Source organism: Pistacia vera, unplaced genomic scaffold, assembly GCF_008641045.1.
Source record: "Pistacia vera cultivar Batoury unplaced genomic scaffold, PisVer_v2 Contig583, whole genome shotgun sequence".
In the NCBI taxonomy this organism is placed as follows: domain Eukaryota; kingdom Viridiplantae; phylum Streptophyta; class Magnoliopsida; order Sapindales; family Anacardiaceae; genus Pistacia; species Pistacia vera.
The window spans coordinates 157,727-176,345 of record NW_022196427.1 but is presented as its reverse complement, the minus strand read 5'-3'; the positions used below and the strand labels follow the sequence as shown (position 1 = coordinate 176,345).

General features: G+C 36.0%; 1 protein-coding gene across 2 annotated transcripts; it reads left to right on the top strand.

Annotated features, from left to right (window-relative positions):
* Positions 1–1,183: 1,183 nt before the first annotated feature.
* LOC116109593 lies at positions 1,184–11,000 on the top strand. 2 transcript variants are annotated; one of them, XM_031395825.1, is made up of 14 exons: positions 1,184–1,320; positions 1,401–1,466; positions 1,663–1,711; positions 1,792–1,925; positions 2,108–2,209; positions 2,601–2,663; positions 2,759–2,862; positions 2,962–3,043; positions 4,057–4,149; positions 9,573–9,637; positions 9,821–9,833; positions 9,923–10,003; positions 10,387–10,495; positions 10,591–11,000. In XM_031395825.1, the coding sequence occupies exons 1-14, from the start codon at positions 1,201–1,203 to the stop codon at positions 10,686–10,688; spliced, it is 1,179 nt and encodes a 392-aa protein (XP_031251685.1). In that variant the 5' UTR covers positions 1,184–1,200; the 3' UTR covers positions 10,689–11,000. The 2 variants fall into 2 exon arrangements, with proteins under 2 accessions (XP_031251685.1, XP_031251686.1); XM_031395826.1 differs by lacking the exon at positions 2,601–2,663.
* The last annotated feature ends 7,619 nt before the right edge of the window (positions 11,001–18,619 follow it).

Here is an 18,619-nt window from a genome sequence, read left to right as displayed (position 1 = left end):
AATTTATTTTCAAAACTTTTTAAGCCTCCCTCACGTCACGTTTAAGCTGTCAATTTTCAACTTCCTAATTGGCTGGTGTGAGTTTTTTTTTTTAATTTAATAATGAGTTTTGTCTTCTCTAGTTTTAATTCAATTGATTGGAGAAAAATAAAAGTTACGAACATGAAAGACTCTCCATACAACAACAACAACTTAACAAGTCAACAATACGGGATCCACCATCAGTTCCATGCTTTATAAGTTTAATAACAACAAAGATTCTATTAAAAAACACCTTACCTGCCGTGTTGCTGCTGCCATGAGAGAAGACACCTGCTGCTGCCATGAGAGAAGACACCTGCTGTTGCCGTGAGAGAAGAGATCTGCTGTTGCCGTGAGAGAAGACAAATGCTGCTGCATTGACCTAACTGTTGTGCTGCCATGTTACTGCTATCGTGAGAGAATGAGTTGTGCTGCTGTTGCTGCCATGAGAGAAGACACCTGACTATTGTGCTGCCGTGAGAGAATGAGTTTTGCTACTGCTGCTGTGCTGTTGCTGCCGTGCTGTTGCTGCCGTGAGAGAAGTGAGAGAATGAGGGAATGGAGCTGCTGTGAGAGTGAGAGGGTGAGGGAGTGGAGCTGTTGTGAGAGGAGTGGTCGTGGTCCTCATGGAGCTGCTGTGAGAGGAATGGTCGTGGAGCTGCTGTGGCCTGTAAGAGAATGAGCTGTTGCGTTTTTTGTGTTTTTCACTCATAAGTTTTCGTTTAGATTAGGGTTTGACAGTGAGACTTTGAGTGATAAGTTTTTTCAATGAATGATTAAATTTTTTTTTTTTAATTTCAAATTTGCGGGTCCGCGGGTACTCGCAAGTAATACTCGGTCCACCCACAAAAGTCACGGGTGGGCCATGTACGGGTCAAATTCTTATGGGTTGAGGTATGTGTAACCCGTACCCGCCTGTTGGGTGCAGGTACTCGTTGACCCGCGGGTACGGGTGGGTATTTGGCTAGTCTAGTGCTAACAAAACCACAGTGGTAGATTTTGAAATTCCCCCTGTTCTTTTTTACCTTTCTGAAAATGCTTAATGCGTCTAAACCTAATCTTTTAGTGGGCCGATAAGAGTTATAGGGCCAATAACTGGGCTTTCAACAATTAGTATAAATATACTGCATTTCCCCTCCTAGCGTCTTCGAGAATACGAGAAATTAAAAATATACAGAAATGGAAGAACTGAGAAAGCTGGAACAAGTACAGAGAACGATGTCATTCATGCAAACTCGTGGCTTTGTTTCAAACAATCAAGATTCCGATCGCTTTCTGGCCAATCTCATTCTCCTCTTGGTATTCAATTTTAACTTCAACTTTTCTTTGCTTTCTCTCTTATACATTATGTGGTTATACTAAATACTAATTAATTCAAGGTACAACCCTGTGGAGAACTCATCTTTGACAAGAAGTGCAGCTTGATTTCAAAACACTTGCCCAGCGTCAGTGTTTCTTTTCCTTTTTAATTACTTGTGCTTATGTTACTATAAAGTTTGATGAAACGTCTCTTATGTCTTTAGGAGAAGTTTATCTCGTTTTTAGGAAGGTTATTTTGATGAATTTTGTAATTAGTTAGGTGTAGTTAGGAATATGATTTTTTTTTCCCTTTAATTTTTTTTTTTTTTTTTTTTTTGGCAGCTTTCAGCTTCGTTTCTTGAGGAAGCATCACTGTGGCTGAGTCAGGATGGTATATGAATAGTGCTTGTTTATTGCATTCGCTCTGGATGAAGTGTTAAAAGTATGAATAAAACTTTCACTTTCTTGCAGGCACTCAACAAAACTGTATTCCAAGTAGTATTGTAGAAGAGAGTGAGTGCGATTTGTTGCCAAGTAATTATGATGACAGACCTATGGTTGGACTTGATGCTATGCAGCGAGCGAATTCTACGCTTGAGGATTTTGTATGCACTTATTTGTTCTTACAAAATATTGCTTGATTTATTTAGCTTAGTTGAAATCTATAATTCTTTTATTAAGTAGATTTCTATGACCGTTTCATAAATCTGACTGAATTGGAATTGATAAATGTAACATATCAAACTGAACCTTGCTAATTTAGTAATGAACTTGAATGGATCAACAGTGCAGATCTTATCTCATGTTTCATGAAATGGATGCTAGCAGTCCACAAGCAATATTCAAATATTTGCCGGTGCTGTCATTCACAGAAAGTTATATATATCAGGTAATAATCTGTAATAAATATATTGAGTGATAACCCTTTTAATAACATGAAGAACATTGGGAAATAATTTATTGATTTTGTCAGCTGTTATTATGGCTGCCAAAACACTTTTTTCTAAAGCCAAGCAAATGAGCTGTGCATGGCCTGTGCTTAAACCTTTTTTCTGGAAAACAAAACGAACATTCTAATGTTAGAATGAATTTTTTTCTCAACTTTTGCACCAGTAAATCTTTGATATTGAGTATCATGCTTGTTTTATCTTTTTATCTCTCAGCAGTCTTAATGAAGCTGATTAGTTTGTTGGAAATAATTCTTGATGTGCCAACAGTGGACCCTAGCATGCTTATTTTTTCCTTTTACCCCTCAACAGTTTTTTTTTTTCTTCATGCAGCTGGATACTTTGAATGAAAAAATTCTTGATGTGCCAACCAATGATTTTACTAGAGGATCTGAGGTCTAATTCTTAAGACTTTGGGAGCTTCAACCACAAAAACCTTGTAGTTGTTAATCAACTGTAACCTAACCTATGTGGTTACCTTTATGATGCAGGCAATAAATCATAGACAGGTTTCAAAGTTAACGGATGTGTTCAAAACTGTTCCATTCAAACAACTTGTTGGTCTGCTAGAACATCATGGCCTTTTGACAGAGAGGTAAAATTACTCACTCTGAATGTATTCTTTTGCAAATAAGAAAGGAGTTCAAGTCTGAATCTGAATTTTGTTGATATTATCTTTGCTTCATGGATGAAGGATCAGAGAAGAATTAAGATTTGGAGAAGAGTATTGGGCTCTGGAAAGAAAGTTATGTTGGGAATTGATGAGCAAAAAGCAAGTACGTATGTTAGTGGGGTCATTTCTGATCAATGATTTATGTTCATGCTATTTATACATATTCTCTTTTTGCCGACAGTTCCTTTACTTAATAATTGCTTAAGTTAGTGATACTTATGAGACACTCCATAGGGAAAGTTTGTTGAGCCTTGCTAGGTAGTCATTTGCAAAAGTCATTTTGTTCTGTTACTTTTAACTTTTAACTTTTTCATTGTAGATTTGAGTTTACTGGGTTTTTAATATTAATTTCAAATATCTATATATCTGCCTAAAAATAAGGAGTGTCTGGCAAGATGTCATCTTCATGAATTGGGACTCTAAATTCTTATCTTTCCTGTTAATGCACTTTGAGTTTGTGAAGTTATTAGTCATGTGCTTCGGCGGAACTAGTAAATTGCTTTTTGCTTTTCTTCTTTTGTTTCTCCGTTTGTTCTTTTACTTTTCGTGTTATAGAGACATGATTAACTAACTCAAATATGGCAAGAATAAAGTTTATTTTCTAAATTTTAGGGATTTATTGTTGTCAACACAATCCATTGACCCTAAGAATAGGTTGTGCTATCAAACACTTAGACGTGTTGCAAACAATTCCAAATCATACATGAATCTTGGAGTTGCTGAAGATAAGCAATGATTGAATTAGTCTGGCAAGTTGTCTAGTCCTTTCTAATCAATCTACTTTGCAAACACCATGAAATTGGTGTTCCACTCCACATCTTATTTAACCAGAGATAGTCCATATAAAAGGAAACGTGAACTTTACAAACTGTTTTAATAATATGATTTTTGTGTTGATTGAATTGCTGTCATGAACACTCTTTCTTGTACATTTTTTTTTTTCTCTGTGTAGTTAAAGTTCTATGGCGTAAGATATTGATATTTGTTCAGTATAATCGAATGGATTTCTTTTCTGTTTTTCTTTTTCTTTCTCAAATGTGAAGAACTTGTGTTATTGTAAAGCCTTGGCATGCTCAAGAATAATAGTTTGATTAAAAACTGAAAATCTTTTTCCAGGTATCTATTGAAAATGTTATGAGAGCAATTCATCTAAAATCATTTGATTATCGGGTGCTGAATCTTCTGTTGTATCAGTTGAGAGGAGAAAAGGTAATTTTTGTTTGCATATTATATCTCTAGTGGATATATTTTTGTTTTACGAAAATTGTATACTTCACATCTGTGAAGAAATATTTTCTTGTATATTCATAATGAGATGTACAATGAATTTATAGCAAAAACAAAAAACTAATCTAGGAAGAAAATAATTACATTCCTAATATAATTGATCTGATTCCTAACCTAATATAGAGAATAATCTTATTTCCTATTTTACACTTCATCACCTATTTTACATTTCAACACTCCCGCTCAAGCTTGAGCATATAAGTTATATGCACCAAGCTTGTTACAAATAAAATCAACACGAGAACCCTTGAGAGACTTAGTGAGGATGCCTGCTAACTGGTCGTTGGAACTGACATAACTAGTTGCAATATCCCCTAATAGAACTTTCTCTCGAACAAAGTGACAATCTATCTCTATGTGTTTAGTCCTCTCATGAAACACTGGATTTGAAGCAATATGAAGGGTAGCCTGGTTATCACAGGGTAACTTCATTTGTGATACTTCGACAAATCTCAACTCTTGAATTAGTTGTTTTAACCAAACAAGCTCACAAATGGCCACAGCCATTGCACAATACTCTGCTTCAGCACTTGACCTTGTAACAACCGCTTGTTTCTTACTTTTCCATGAAACTAGGTTTCCTCCAACAAGGACACAAAAACCTGAGGTAGAACGTCTATCAGATGGAGATCCTGCCCAATCAGCATCTGAATATCCGATAATATGTGAATGACCCTTATTTTCATACCGTAAGCCTCTACCTGGTGCTCCCTTGATATACCTTAAAATCCGAACAACTGCATCCCAATGACTATTACATGGAGTTTGAAGGAACTGACTTACAACACTGATAGAAAAGGAAATATCAGGTCGGGTGATAGTAAGATAGTTAAGTTTTCCAACAGTCTTCGATACCTTCCAAGATCAGTAAGAGGCTCCCCCTGTCTAGGTGAGAGTTTTAAATTAGGATTCATAAGAGAATCTATTGGTGTGTAATCTAACATCCTTGTTTCCTCTAGAATATCCAATGCATACTTCCTCTGAGATATAACAATACCAGATTTGGACTGAGCGACTTTTATGCCAAGAAAGTATTTGAGTAGCCCTAAGTCTTTCGTCTGAAAGTGTTTGAACAAGTGTTGCTTCAACTGTCCAATGCCATCTTGATCACTCTCTGTAATGACAATATCATCGACATAGAAACCAGATAGATACATTGCCCTGGTGATGTATGTCTATAGAAAACAGAGTGATCAGACTCACATCGAGTACTACCAAACTCTTGAATAACTGTACTAAATCGTCCAAACCAAGCATGAGGAGACTGTTTGAGGCCATATAGAGAACGACGAAGTTTACATACCAAACCAGACTACCCCTGAGCAACAAAACCAGGAGGTTGCTCCATATAAATATCTTCGTGAAGTTCACCATGAAGAAAAACATTCTTAATATCCAACTGATGCATAGGCCAATGTCGAATGGCAGCCATAGCAAAGAACAACCGGACGGAAGACATCTTAGCAACAGGGGAAAAAATGTCAAAATAGTCTATCCCATAGATCTGAGTGTATCCTTTGGCCACTAAATGAGCTTTCAGCCGATCAACCTTACCATCTGGACCAACCTTGACAGTATAAATCCACCGACAACCAACAGTCGAATGGCCAGGAGGTAAGGAAACTAACTCCCAAGTATGATTATGATGCAAAGCTGACATTTCATCAACCATTGCCTGACGCCACTTAAGGTGAGAAAGTGCCTCATGAACAGTGCAAGGAACAGAAACAGAAGATAGGGTGGATACAAAGGCATAATATGAAGGATATAAACGATGATAACTCAAAAAAATTGTAGATGGGATGAGGGTTGCATGTAGACCGCATACTTTTACGAATAGCAATGGGAAAGTGATCAACTGGAGATAGGACCGTGGCATTGGAGGAATCGGGCACGACCTGCAGTGATAGGGATCTCAGGAACGACAACGGGAACATCAGGATCACCTGTAAAAGGAACAAAACTATTATCGACAGGAAGAGTGGTATTAGTAGTAGATTGAGGTATCGAAACAGACGAAGGTGGGAAAGCAACGTATAGAATTGGTAGAACATCTACTATTGGATTAGACTCCAGTGGAGGATAAGGAAAAAATGGAGAAGACTTAAAGAACATAACATTAGCAGAGATGAAGTAGCGATGTGTGGCGGGAGAATAACACTTGTAGCCCTTCTGAAGACGTGAATACCCTAAGAAAATACATTTCGTAGACTTGGCAGACAGTTTATCCTGACCAAGAGAGAAAATGTGAACAAAACAGGTGCTCCCAAAGACACGCGGGGGAAGAGAAAATAATGGAGTATCAGGGAATAATATGGAGTGTGGAACCTGGTCTTGCAAGACAGAAGAAGGCATGCAATTTATTAAGTAACAAGCGGTTAGAACCGCGTCAGCCCAAAACCGGAAAGGGACGTGGCTATGTAAAAGAAGAGTGCGAACACTTTCAATGAGGTGTCTATTTTTACGCTCAGCAATGCCATTCTGTTGGGGACTATAAGCACAAGAAGACTGATGAAGAATTCCTTGAGATGTCATGCATTTAGTAAAGGAATCAGAGAAATATTCATGAGCATTATCACTTCGTAATATACGAATGGTAGTATTATGTTGAGTCTTAATTTCAGCACAAAATGATGAAAATATGGAAAATAATTCAGAACGAGAGCGCATAAGAAATAACCAAGTGCAACGAGAATAGTCATCAATAAATGTAACAAAATATTTAAATCCCAAAGTAGAGTTAACACGACAAGGACCTCACACATCTGAATGCACTAACTCAAAGGGGGATGCAGCCCGTTTATTGACACGCGTTGAAAAAGAACTACGAGTATGCTTTCCAAGCTGACACGACTCACAACTCAAGAACGATAATTTAGATAGACCTGGGATCATTTTCTGAAGTTTGGAAAGACTAGGATGGCCCAAACGATTATGAAGGAGATCCGGAGACTCGGAAACAATGCATGTTGTAGATGGGATATGGAGATGATAGAGACCTTGTGACTCACGCCCTGTGCCAATTATCCATCCCGTGTCGCGATCGTGTATAACAACAGAGTTAGTATCAAACCGAATAGAGCAATTTAAGGAGCGGGTAAGTTTACTGACAAACACGAGATTAAATGGACATTTGGGAATATAAAGCACAGAGTCTAATGCTAATGAGGGGAGGGGTTTTGCATATCCAATAGCTTGAACATTGGCTTTAGACCCATTGGCTAAAGTAACAGGAGGTAAAGATACAGTATTTGTAATCTGAGTAAGTAAACGAGGGTTACCAGAAATATGATCCGAGGCACCTGAATCTAGGACCCAAGGTCCTAAAGCGAAAGATTGAGAAAGGCAAGCAACTGAATTACTCGTTTGAGCGACGAAGGCAATAGATGAAGAAGACTGCTTACTTGCCTGATACTGTAAGTATTCATCATAATCAGTACCTGTGAGAGTTAAGGAGGGTTGAGCCGGCACTCTAGAGGACTCGGAATGAAGATCAGAGTGATCAGCCTGAGCAATATTAGTAGCTCGGGTAGGTCGACCACGTAACTTAAAACATTTCTCTCTGGTATGTCCCCACCGATGACAGTAACTACACTTGGGCCGATTTCCTCTGCCACTTCGATCGCCCTGATCTCTAAAAGTGTGGGACTGAGAAACAAGGACCGAAGAGTCACTTGGGGAATGCACAGTAGTAGGGGAGGAAACCCGAAGTAATCTGGCAAACACTTCATCAAGGGAAGGCACGGTGGATCCAGAAAGAATTTGATCTTGAACAGATGTAAGATCTGGACCTAAAGTTACAAGTGTCAGGACCATAAAGAATTTGTCCCATTGAGCCAAATCTTCTGTCGCTGATTTACCAGCTGGTAACAGCAGATTGAATTTTGTCTTAAGGGAAGCCATCTTACCAAGGAAGTCCGACATATTCATATCCTGTTGTTTGAGATGAACTAGGTTGGACACAACAGAATATAAATGTTGAATGTCATTTGTATAGAGAAGTTTAGCCTGACTCCAAATATCAACACAAGAGTGGTAAGATTTGTAAATAGGGTGAAGGGGGGGATCAATAGTTTGCCATAACATGCTACACAGCATAGCATCAATTTTAGTCCAAGAAGACTTATCTGACGTAATATCAGCAACTTTGGTGGCCAAGTGATCCTTCAGACCTTGACCCATACACCATAATTCGACAAAGGCAGCCCATGATGAATAATTAGCAGTCCCAATTAATCGCTCAGTGATGATGGGAGGGAGAGATAAAAAAGAAAAACCACTTGGATGCGAATGAGAGGCTGTTTTTGAAGAATCCATGAAGTCTTGAAACTGACAGAAAAAATAGAAACTTACGCTTGCCGGAAAAAAACTGAACACTCGTCGGAAAAACAGAACACTCGCCGAAAAACAGATCGGACTAGAAGCTGACGGAAACACCTTGAAGGGGTTTGCCGTCGAGGTGGAGAGGAACAAGATGCCGGTGGTGGTGAGAACTCACGCTCGCTGGAAAAGCAGATTGGAGGAGGGGCTGCTGAAAAAACGATCGACGCGTGAGAGCGCGTGCAGCGGCAGTCGACGACGAAACCACTCGGGTTAGGACGACGAGGAGAAGACAATCAGTTTGGTGTGATTAGACTAGATTCTGATTGTTGCTGGAGAACAGTCGTCGAAAAAAAAAAAAAAAATCCGAGAAAGAGAGAATTTTTTTTTTGAAATTTCAGACGCCAAGCTTTGATACCATGTAAAGAAATATTTTCTTGTACATTCATAAGGAGATGTACAATTAATTTATAGCAAAAACAAAAAACTAATCTAGAAAGAAAATAATTACATTCCTAATATAATTGATCTGATTCCTAACCTAATATAGAGAATAATCTTATTTCCTATTTTACACTTCAACAACATCATATAACTTTCTCCTTAGATTTTTATCTGAAGCCTTTGTTTCTTTTTGAACTTGTACCTTTTAATAAAACTTCAAATTTCTACTTGTGTGACAACTACACCATGTCATCATAATATGTTGTTGTCTCCTGTTTCATAGTTACATAACCACTTCTTCTTTTGTCTTCTCAAATTGTCATGACATTTATTTTATTGTTATTAGCATTTTTAGTTCATTTGCCTTTTTACCAATGTTTCTCACTCAACATTATAGATCTGATACTCTAGTAGTAGTAGTGCAATTTAGTTCCGTAAATGACACTTTCTTTTTTACTGAAATGCTGCTTTTGTTGTTATTTCTGGTGTGACATTATGTGTTCCACTACTTTTTATTGAAGTCTACTGGAACTGGTATATTTCATTAGGCTAAATGTATTTTCTTTGAAGCTACTGTGAAGGTGAATGACTTGCACATGGAATTTCTTTCAATCTCTGAATTTCTAGTAGAAATATCTGATGATCTGTAAGTATGTTTCTCTTTTTGTTTCTCCACTGATTTTTCCATAGTTCCATGTAAACAAGGGTTTAAGCGATAACCATTTAGTTTGTAAAATCTTCTGACTCTTTATCATATACATTATTTATATTCTAATCATGTGGCAAGCATGATTATTCTTAGTACAGAGTTGCAATGTTGATGCTGCAGGTTTGACTATGAGGTTAGTTCATTGATTGACAAGGTTGTAGCTACTACCGTCCTAGATTCAATAAAACCATATCTGACTCATAGTCATGGTTATTTTCCTAGGATGATGTTTTGGAGAACAATTTTAACATTTTGCGGATGTTTGTCAGAATATATGGACCATCAACAGGCCCAACCATGCTTGTGAGTACATCAATCTGTTCATTTTGTTTCTATTTAATTGTTATTCCTTATAAGAACTGAATTGTCCACTGTTTCTGCTTCCTTTTGAATAACTCTGAACCATTATCCCCGAGGGTTGGTTTCAGTGATTAAGGCCTTTTCGTTTTCTTAAAAAATCAAGAGGTTCAACACTCCTTGGAGACACTTATTTTAACTATTCCCTGAGTTTCCTGACTACAAAGGTTGTAGGGTATAAGTCATTTAAGCTATTGAATATATGGTAACAGTCAGGGAGTTTTTGCCAACCAAAAAAATAAAAATTGAAGAAAAGCATCAAGTTGTTTGTTCTAATATTATAGCCTAACACTTATCATTTTGTTTAAAATTAATGTTTTTGCTTTTAGGCAAAATGCATTACCGAAGCTGAAGAAAAGTACCAAGCTTTACTGAAATCTTTAGACCCTGAACTATCAATTAACTACCAGAGAAGATGCGAAGAAGCTACTAAAGAGGGTAATTTATTGGAATCCAATATAATGTGAAATTAGATTTTTTTTTTTTTTTTCTCCTTTAAATCCTTGGTTGACATTCGAGTTTATGCTTGTCAGGTGGGATGATATCTGGACATCCTCTCGGCACATGGAGTATACCCCCCATAATAGCAGACGAGGAATCATATAGATCCAACTTGTCAAATTTGAAATGAGCGATTCTTCCTCTAAATTGATTCTTCTGATGTTTACGCAATCAGGTTACTAGTTTCATCTAACATGGCAAAGCTCCAATATTACATTTGGATTTGGTTTTGAGACATCAATTTAGTTTTAGTTCTGCTTGACAGTTTGTTTAGAAGGCTGTGCGATAACTAAAACAGGCAGAGTTATTTAGGGATGAAGAATAAAAAAGCGTGTATCATTATCAAGGCTGTGTTTGTTTCAGTTTTGGGAATACTACTTTTAGTATTCCCAAAAAAGTTAAATAGTAAAATACCCAAAAACTCAGATTTTTGGGAATATTACTCCCAATATTATTCAACTTTTTTTAAACCCTTTAAATTTGATAATTTAATTAAATACCCTTAAATATTTTTTTTAAAATTACAAAAACACCCCAATAATCCACATTTACCAGATTCTGGCCACCACCACCGGAAAATGACCAAAATCTGGTAGGATGGCGCACTACCGGCTGAATCTGGCCGGTAGTGCGCCGATCTAGCCTTTTTTGGTCAGATCTACGGTGGATCTGGCTGGAAAAGGCCAGATCTTTGGTCGTAACAGTCTGTCACGACGGCCAACAAACGGTCGTCGTTGACCATCAACGACGACCGTTTGTTGACCGTCGTTGAGAGCAAATACGGCATCTACGGTGGATCTGGCTGAAAAAGGCCAAATCTAAGGCCAAAGATCTGGCCGTTGACGGCCAGATCTTTGGTCGTAACAGTTGGTCACGACGGCCAACAAACGGTCGTCGTTGACCATCAACGACGATCGTTTGTTGGCCGTCGTTGAGAGCAAATACGGCCAGATCTGGCAGTTGACGGTCAGATCTGGCTGTAGATCTGGCCTTTGTCGGCCAGATCCACCGTGGATCTGGCCAGAAAAGGCCATATCGGCGCATGACCGGCAAGATCCAGTCGGTCATGCATCCATAAGGTGACTTCAGCCACCTCTGGTGGTGGTGGCTGACTGGGGGTGTTTGAGGGTGGATTAGGGGTATTTTTGTTAACTTTTAATGTTTTATTAGAGGGGGTATTTTGTAAAAAAATAAATATATAGAGTATTTTATTAATTTATAAATCTTACATCGTAATACCTGTTTAATTTAACTTTTTTTAAAAAAAATTTCTTAAAACCCCCAAATTTTCAACCAAACGGAGCCCAAGCGTTTTAGAGGAGTTTTAACTTTTAACTTTTCCTTAAAAATCTGCTGCATGTACTTTTCAGCTCCATTTAAAGGACTCCAAAATCGAGACAGCCATCCAGGTTGTTTCAGGTTCATTTTTCAGCTTTTTTCTTTTTCAGCATTTGTACTATTTTGTCTTCACTTCTTTCTCTATCTCTTCCTTCCTCTTTGACTGTCCCAGCGCACTAATTCTATTTGTTGCTTTATTGCCATTTTTATATTTATCTAATTTGCCTACACCCACCCAAACAAAGAAAAATATGGCTCTTCTCTTTTAGTTTTCTTGTTGGATGTCATTTTTTATTCTGCTATAAGGTATATATAGATTGGTAAAGACGAGAGCTTAATGATGTTGTGGCATTCCTCATGTAAACTGCACTTTTGTTAAATAATGCTTTAGTTTTTTAATTTCGTAATTCGAGCAACAGCAAATGAATAATGAAGTAGCTGAATTAATGTTTTTGGATTTTATGAATTTATATGTATCACAAATTTATTTATGTTTTATTTTTTAAAAAGGTTCAAGAATAAATTATCAGTATATTGGTAATAATTGAGGACAAAAAATAGCATTTTAATGATTAATTTGGTCAAAATGCTAGGTATATGACTAAAGAATTTATTAGAACCACGCATAAAATTATCTGCATTTTGTTCAGGATTTTGTATTCTTTTTGCAGGTTCTGTTAGACAAACAACGGAACAATCCTGCCAGAGTTAACCCGTACTAATCTTTATACAGCTTCCTTTTAATATTTATTTATTTATTATTGCTAATTTATGTTTATACGCTCATACAATAGTTCATTCTTTGCTTTCATTTATTTGTATTTTGTATGGTACTAACTGGCTTCATCTCCCTTCCAAACTTCAAATTTTGATATTCTTCACATTTTTTATTCATACAAATCTAAGGCCATAATCCAGGGTTAATGAAATTCAATATTTATGATTTAATGATCCAAACTGGTAATGTTTATAAGATATGATAATGGGTTGGTGTAAACTATTTACTGAGAATAAGTATAAACTTTTTATAGGTTGAATTCCATAGTTTGCATGGCTTTTGTATGCTTTGTTAGAGATAATCTATGGCTCCGTTTGATACCCTTTTGGGAATTAGTATTCCCAATAAAGTTAAACAGTGGTTTCGTTTGGCTCAAGTTTGGGAATACTACTTTTAGTATTCTCAATAAAGTTAAACAGTAAAATATCCAAAAACTCACAACATTATCTAATATTATTCAACTTTTTTTAAACCCTCTAAATTTGTTAATTTAATTAAATACCCCTAAATATTTTTTTTCGAAATTGTAAAAACACCCCTAAACCGACATTATACTAGATTCCGGCCACCATTGTCGGAAGTTGGTCGGAATATGGTAGGATGGCACACTACCGGCTGGATCTTACCGGTAGTGCGTCGATCTAGCCTTTTCCGGCCAGATCCATAGTGGATTTGATCGGAAAAGGCTTGATCTAAGGCCAAAGATCTAGTCGTTGACGGTTAGATCTTTGGCCGTAACCAGTCGTCAACGACGGCCAACATATGGTCGTCGTTGACCATCAATGACGGCCGTATCTTTGGTCGTCGTTGACCATCAATGACGGTCGTATCTTTGGTCGTCGTTGACGAAGATCTACGGCCAGATCTGGCATTTGCCGACTAGATCCACGACCATATTGGCGCACGATCGGCAAGATCCAGCCGATCATGCGCTGATACGGCGACTCCGGCCACCCTCCGACGGTGGTGGTCGGCTGTTCGTATTTGATGGGTGGGTTGAGAGTGTTTTTATTAACTTTTAATGTTTTATTATAAGGGTGTTTTGTAAAAAAAAAAACATATGGGGTATTTTATTAATTTATAAATCTTACATCGTAATACCCGCCCAATTCAACTTTTTTTTAACTTTTTTCAAAAAACTTTTTCCAAAATCGTAAAAATGTGAACCAAACGGAGCCAGTAAAATTGTAAAAACTCACAAAATTATTCAACTTTTTTTAAACCCCTTAAATTTGTAAATTTAATTAAATATTTCTAAATTTTTTTTAGAAATTGCAAAAAGACCCCAGCAACCCATATTTACTAGATTCTGGCCACTACCGTCGGAAAATGACCGGAATTTGGTATAATGGCGCACTACCGGCTGAATATGGCCGGTAGTGCGCTGATCTAGCCTTTTTCGACCAGATCCATGATGGATCTAGCCGAAAAAAGCCAGATCTAAGGCCAAAGATCTGGCCGTAGCCAGTCGTCAACGACGGCCAACACATGGTCGTCGTTGACTATCAACGACGGTCGTATCTTTGGCCGTCGTTGACGAGAAAATACGACCAGATCTGGCCGTCAATGGCCAGATCTAGCCGTAGATCTGACCTTTGCTAGCCAGATCCACCATGGATTTGGTCGGAAAAGGTCATATCGGTGCATGACCGGCAAGATCCAACCGGTCATGCGTCGATACGACGACTCCGGCCACCCTTCGGCAATAGTGGTCGGCTGTCCATATTTAATGGGTGGGTTGGGGGTGTTTTTGTTAACTTTTAATGTTTTATTATAGGGGTGTTTAGTAAATAAACAAATATAGGGGGTGTTTAGTAAATAAGCAAACATAAAGGGTATTTTTATTTATTTCCAAATCCTACATTATAATACCCGTCCAATTCAACTTTTTTTAACTTTTTTCCAAAAACTTTTCTAAAAAGTGTAAAAAAGTGAACCAAACGGAGCCTATGATTTTAAGAATATATGTTATATTCATCCAATCTTGATATATGTTGTTGGNTGCTTTAGTTTTTTAATTTCGTAATTCGAGCAACAGCAAATGAATAATGAAGTAGCTGAATTAATGTTTTTGGATTTTATGAATTTATATGTATCACAAATTTATTTATGTTTTATTTTTTAAAAAGGTTCAAGATTAAATTATCAGTATATTGGCAATAATTGAGGACAGAAAATAGCATTTTAATGATTAATTTGGTCAAAATGCTAGGTATATGACTAAAGAATTTATTAGAACCACGCATAAAATTATCTGCATTTTGTTCAGGATTTTGTATTCTTTTTGCAGGTTCTGTTAGACAAACAACGGAACAATCCTGCCAGAGTTAACCCGTACTAATCTTTATACAGCTTCCTTTTAATATTTATTTATTTATTATTGCTAATTTATGTTTATACGCTCATACAATAGTTCATTCTTTGCTTTCATTTATTTGTATTTTGTATGGTACTAACTGGCTTCATCTCCCTTCCAAACTTCAAATTTTGATATTCTTCACATTTTTTATTCATACAAATCTAAGGCCATAATCCAGGGTTAATGAAATTCAATATTTATGATTTAATGATCCAAACTGGTTATGTTTATAAGATATGATAATGGGTTGGTGTAAACTATTGACTCAGAATAAGTATAAACTTTTTATCGTTTGAATTCCATAGTTTGAATGGCTTTTGTATGCTTTGTTAAAGATATTCTATGATTTTAAGAATACAATAAGAATACACGTTATATTCATCCAATCTTGATATATGTTGTTGGATGGTAAATTTATGCAAGTTGAATAAACGCCACGTGTTCCCAAGGTGCCTATCATCAGAACGCGTGTCAACTCCTTAAAAAGACAACTTATTTAAGAAGTCAGTCGCCTCTCAAAAGTCATATGTTGGTCCGTATGAGAAAATCTTCACCGTTAAAGCTACAAGTTGTCCTCCAAGCTACGTATCAACTCACATGACCAAAGAATGCAATGTCATATGTCTAAGTTGTATGTGGATTACTTCATATTTAAGATCATTCTCGGAACACTATAAATAGGGGTCTCCACCCCAAATCAATGATTAATCTTCTGATTTTCTAAATAGATATAGAGCAGTTATTTCTATAGAGCAAATATCTTTTATAAACACATAAATAAAATAACAATAGACGTAGGAATTGCGCTTTGCATTTGAACTATTTTAAAATCTGTTTTTGTCTATTCTTTCATTTGTTTTCACGCACTATTTTTATTATCACTTATAGGTTTAACATCATATTTCGTTTCTTAGTCTCTCATAGGCTCATTGCGTAATCCTTTTTAAAGCTAGTGTACCTCTCATTGGTGTGAGAATCCACTTCAACATATGTATTATATTTGGCATTAACATATAAATAAAATGGTGACACATTAAATGATGTCTATGTAGATTTTATTATTTTATTACAATTTATGTTATAGAATTAATATTTTAATATTTAAGCCTGTTGTAGATATTGTGTTCAAAATAGAAGTCTACTAATTTATCAAAGTATCAAGATTTTATTTTTATCTTCTGTGAAAATAATAATATGATAAATGGCTATAGTATCAATGACATTATCAAGGTTATTACTATATGTAATATGAAAGTATAAATTAGTAACATCATATCATAATACGTAATATGAAAGGATAAATTTTTGACACATTAAAAGTAAAACTAAAATCCATGTTATAATATTTAAAATGTAATATGAAAAATAAAAATTTAATTTTATACAATTAATAATACTATAAGTAGTAATTAGTAATATTGAAATAGAATATGCATTTGACTTTAAAATAAAACAAATTTGCCAACAATTAGTGCAATTTACCGTATTAATATCCTTCACCAGATCTCGGTACAACACAGGAATATACGAAAGATTATTTAATTTGTGACCGGCAGTATAACCATAGCACCATACGATTCTGCATCTGCCACGTGACACCATTTAATTTACAACAAAACACCATTGAACGTTGTTGAAGTTTATGACCAACCGATTCGTAAAAGTGACACTTACACCCCTCACATTGATGTTATAATAGTATTGGTAATACTATACTTACAAACCATTTTTACTAACTATCTCTCATAAACGCGATATGTTAATTTGCAATGGGTCTCGTCTGCCCAACAATGGATCTCGTCTGACTAAATGCGAGCTAACCAATTGTGAGTTGTTACGTCAATATTTGTGAAAAAAAGTTGTGAAAAGTATTTATCAACCTATTTTTTTTCTAATAATATTTCAAAATACTATTCATGATGTCTGTTACTTTTAATTTGATAGGTGACAATTTTTTTATTTGAACTCATTGGTGGCTATTATGAGATTGGCACTTTCAAAGTAATTGGAGTTATTATAATATTAATAAATTGTAGTAATTTGTCTGTTAGTATATTAATTCTTGGAGAGTAACATCCAAATATTTTTGTGTATAAAAGGATTGATTCCTTTTCATTTGAGAATACACTCCAATTACTTTAGCTCCCATTTTCATATTATGTCAAAACACATTTTAGCTCTTATGTTGATATCATATCATCACTGCTCAGTTACTTCTCTATTAATATTCTAAACCTCTGTTAGAGTGTGCACTTTAAAAGGAGTTTCGTCATTGTATCCTAGAGATCAGTCCACTGTTAAGCCTTTTTGCACCAAGAAGATTCTTCCAATAGGGGCAGAATTCTGATCTCGAGGACAATGCTTTTGCACGCCTTGACATTGTTGTTTTTGTTGTAGTTTTCCAACTGTTTTCCTGCTATTCTTCCATTATTTTGCTATTGGATATCTACTATTTTTCCTGCTGTTTTGCTACTAATTTGTAATAAATTTCAACAATCTTAAGATCAGAAATAAGTGAAATCTGTCGAAATGGACGCTGCAATTCTCACCACCAAGTCTCTTCCTGACATCTCCAAAGTTGAGCCCTTCGTCGGAGCTCATTTCGTGAGGTGACAAGAAAAAGTGTTCGACTCCCTGGACGTGCTCGGTTTTGCAGAGTACCTCACATTAGAATAACCAAAACCTGGAATGGACAATTTTGATCAAAAACTTGACACACAGAAGAAAGGAAATAAGGTATGTCGCCATACTATCCTCAGTACATTATCGAATGAGCTTTATGATGTTTATTGCGCTTATAAGACTGCACATGAGATATGGACAACACTAAAAAAGAAATATGTTGTTGAGGATACTGGATCACAAAATTATGCCATAAAAAATTTCCTAGATTTTAAAATGGTAGAAGAAAAAGAGGTATCCATGCAAGTCCATCATTATCACTTACTAATAGATGACTTGAAAAATGAAGAAATAATTGCTGGATGTTTAATTGAGAAACTTCCAGATTCATGGAGAGTTTATAAGAACAGTATGAAATATAAGTGAAAGCAAATGAGCTTAGAAGATGTGATAGTATATATTAGGATTGAGGAGACAAATAGGCTTAGAGATAAAGCTGATAAGGCCAAGGAATTGACATCCAAGCCTAATGTTGTTGAAAACCAAGTGGTTCCTCCTCAACCTAAGAACAAAAAACCGCAACATTTGAAGAACAATAACAAGAAATTTTTTAACAACAAGAACCCTAATACTTTCAAAAAGAAAGGTTATTGTTTTGTGTGTGGGAAAATTGGACATTTTGCTAGCCAATACAGATACAAAAAAACTAAAGACAACAAAAATCCTCCTAAAGCCAATCTAGCTGAGGGAGATGATGTTATTGCTGTTGTGGTTGTCTCACAAGTGAACATGGTTATTGAAAAGAAAGAATGAATAATTGATTCTGGGGCCACAAAGCATATTTGTGGAGATAGAAACTCTTTCTATGAATACATACCAGTGAGGGATGGAGAAGAATGTGTTTACGTTGGTGATTCCCACTTTGCTCCTGTTTTGGGAAAGGGGAAAATTCTTCTCAAACTTA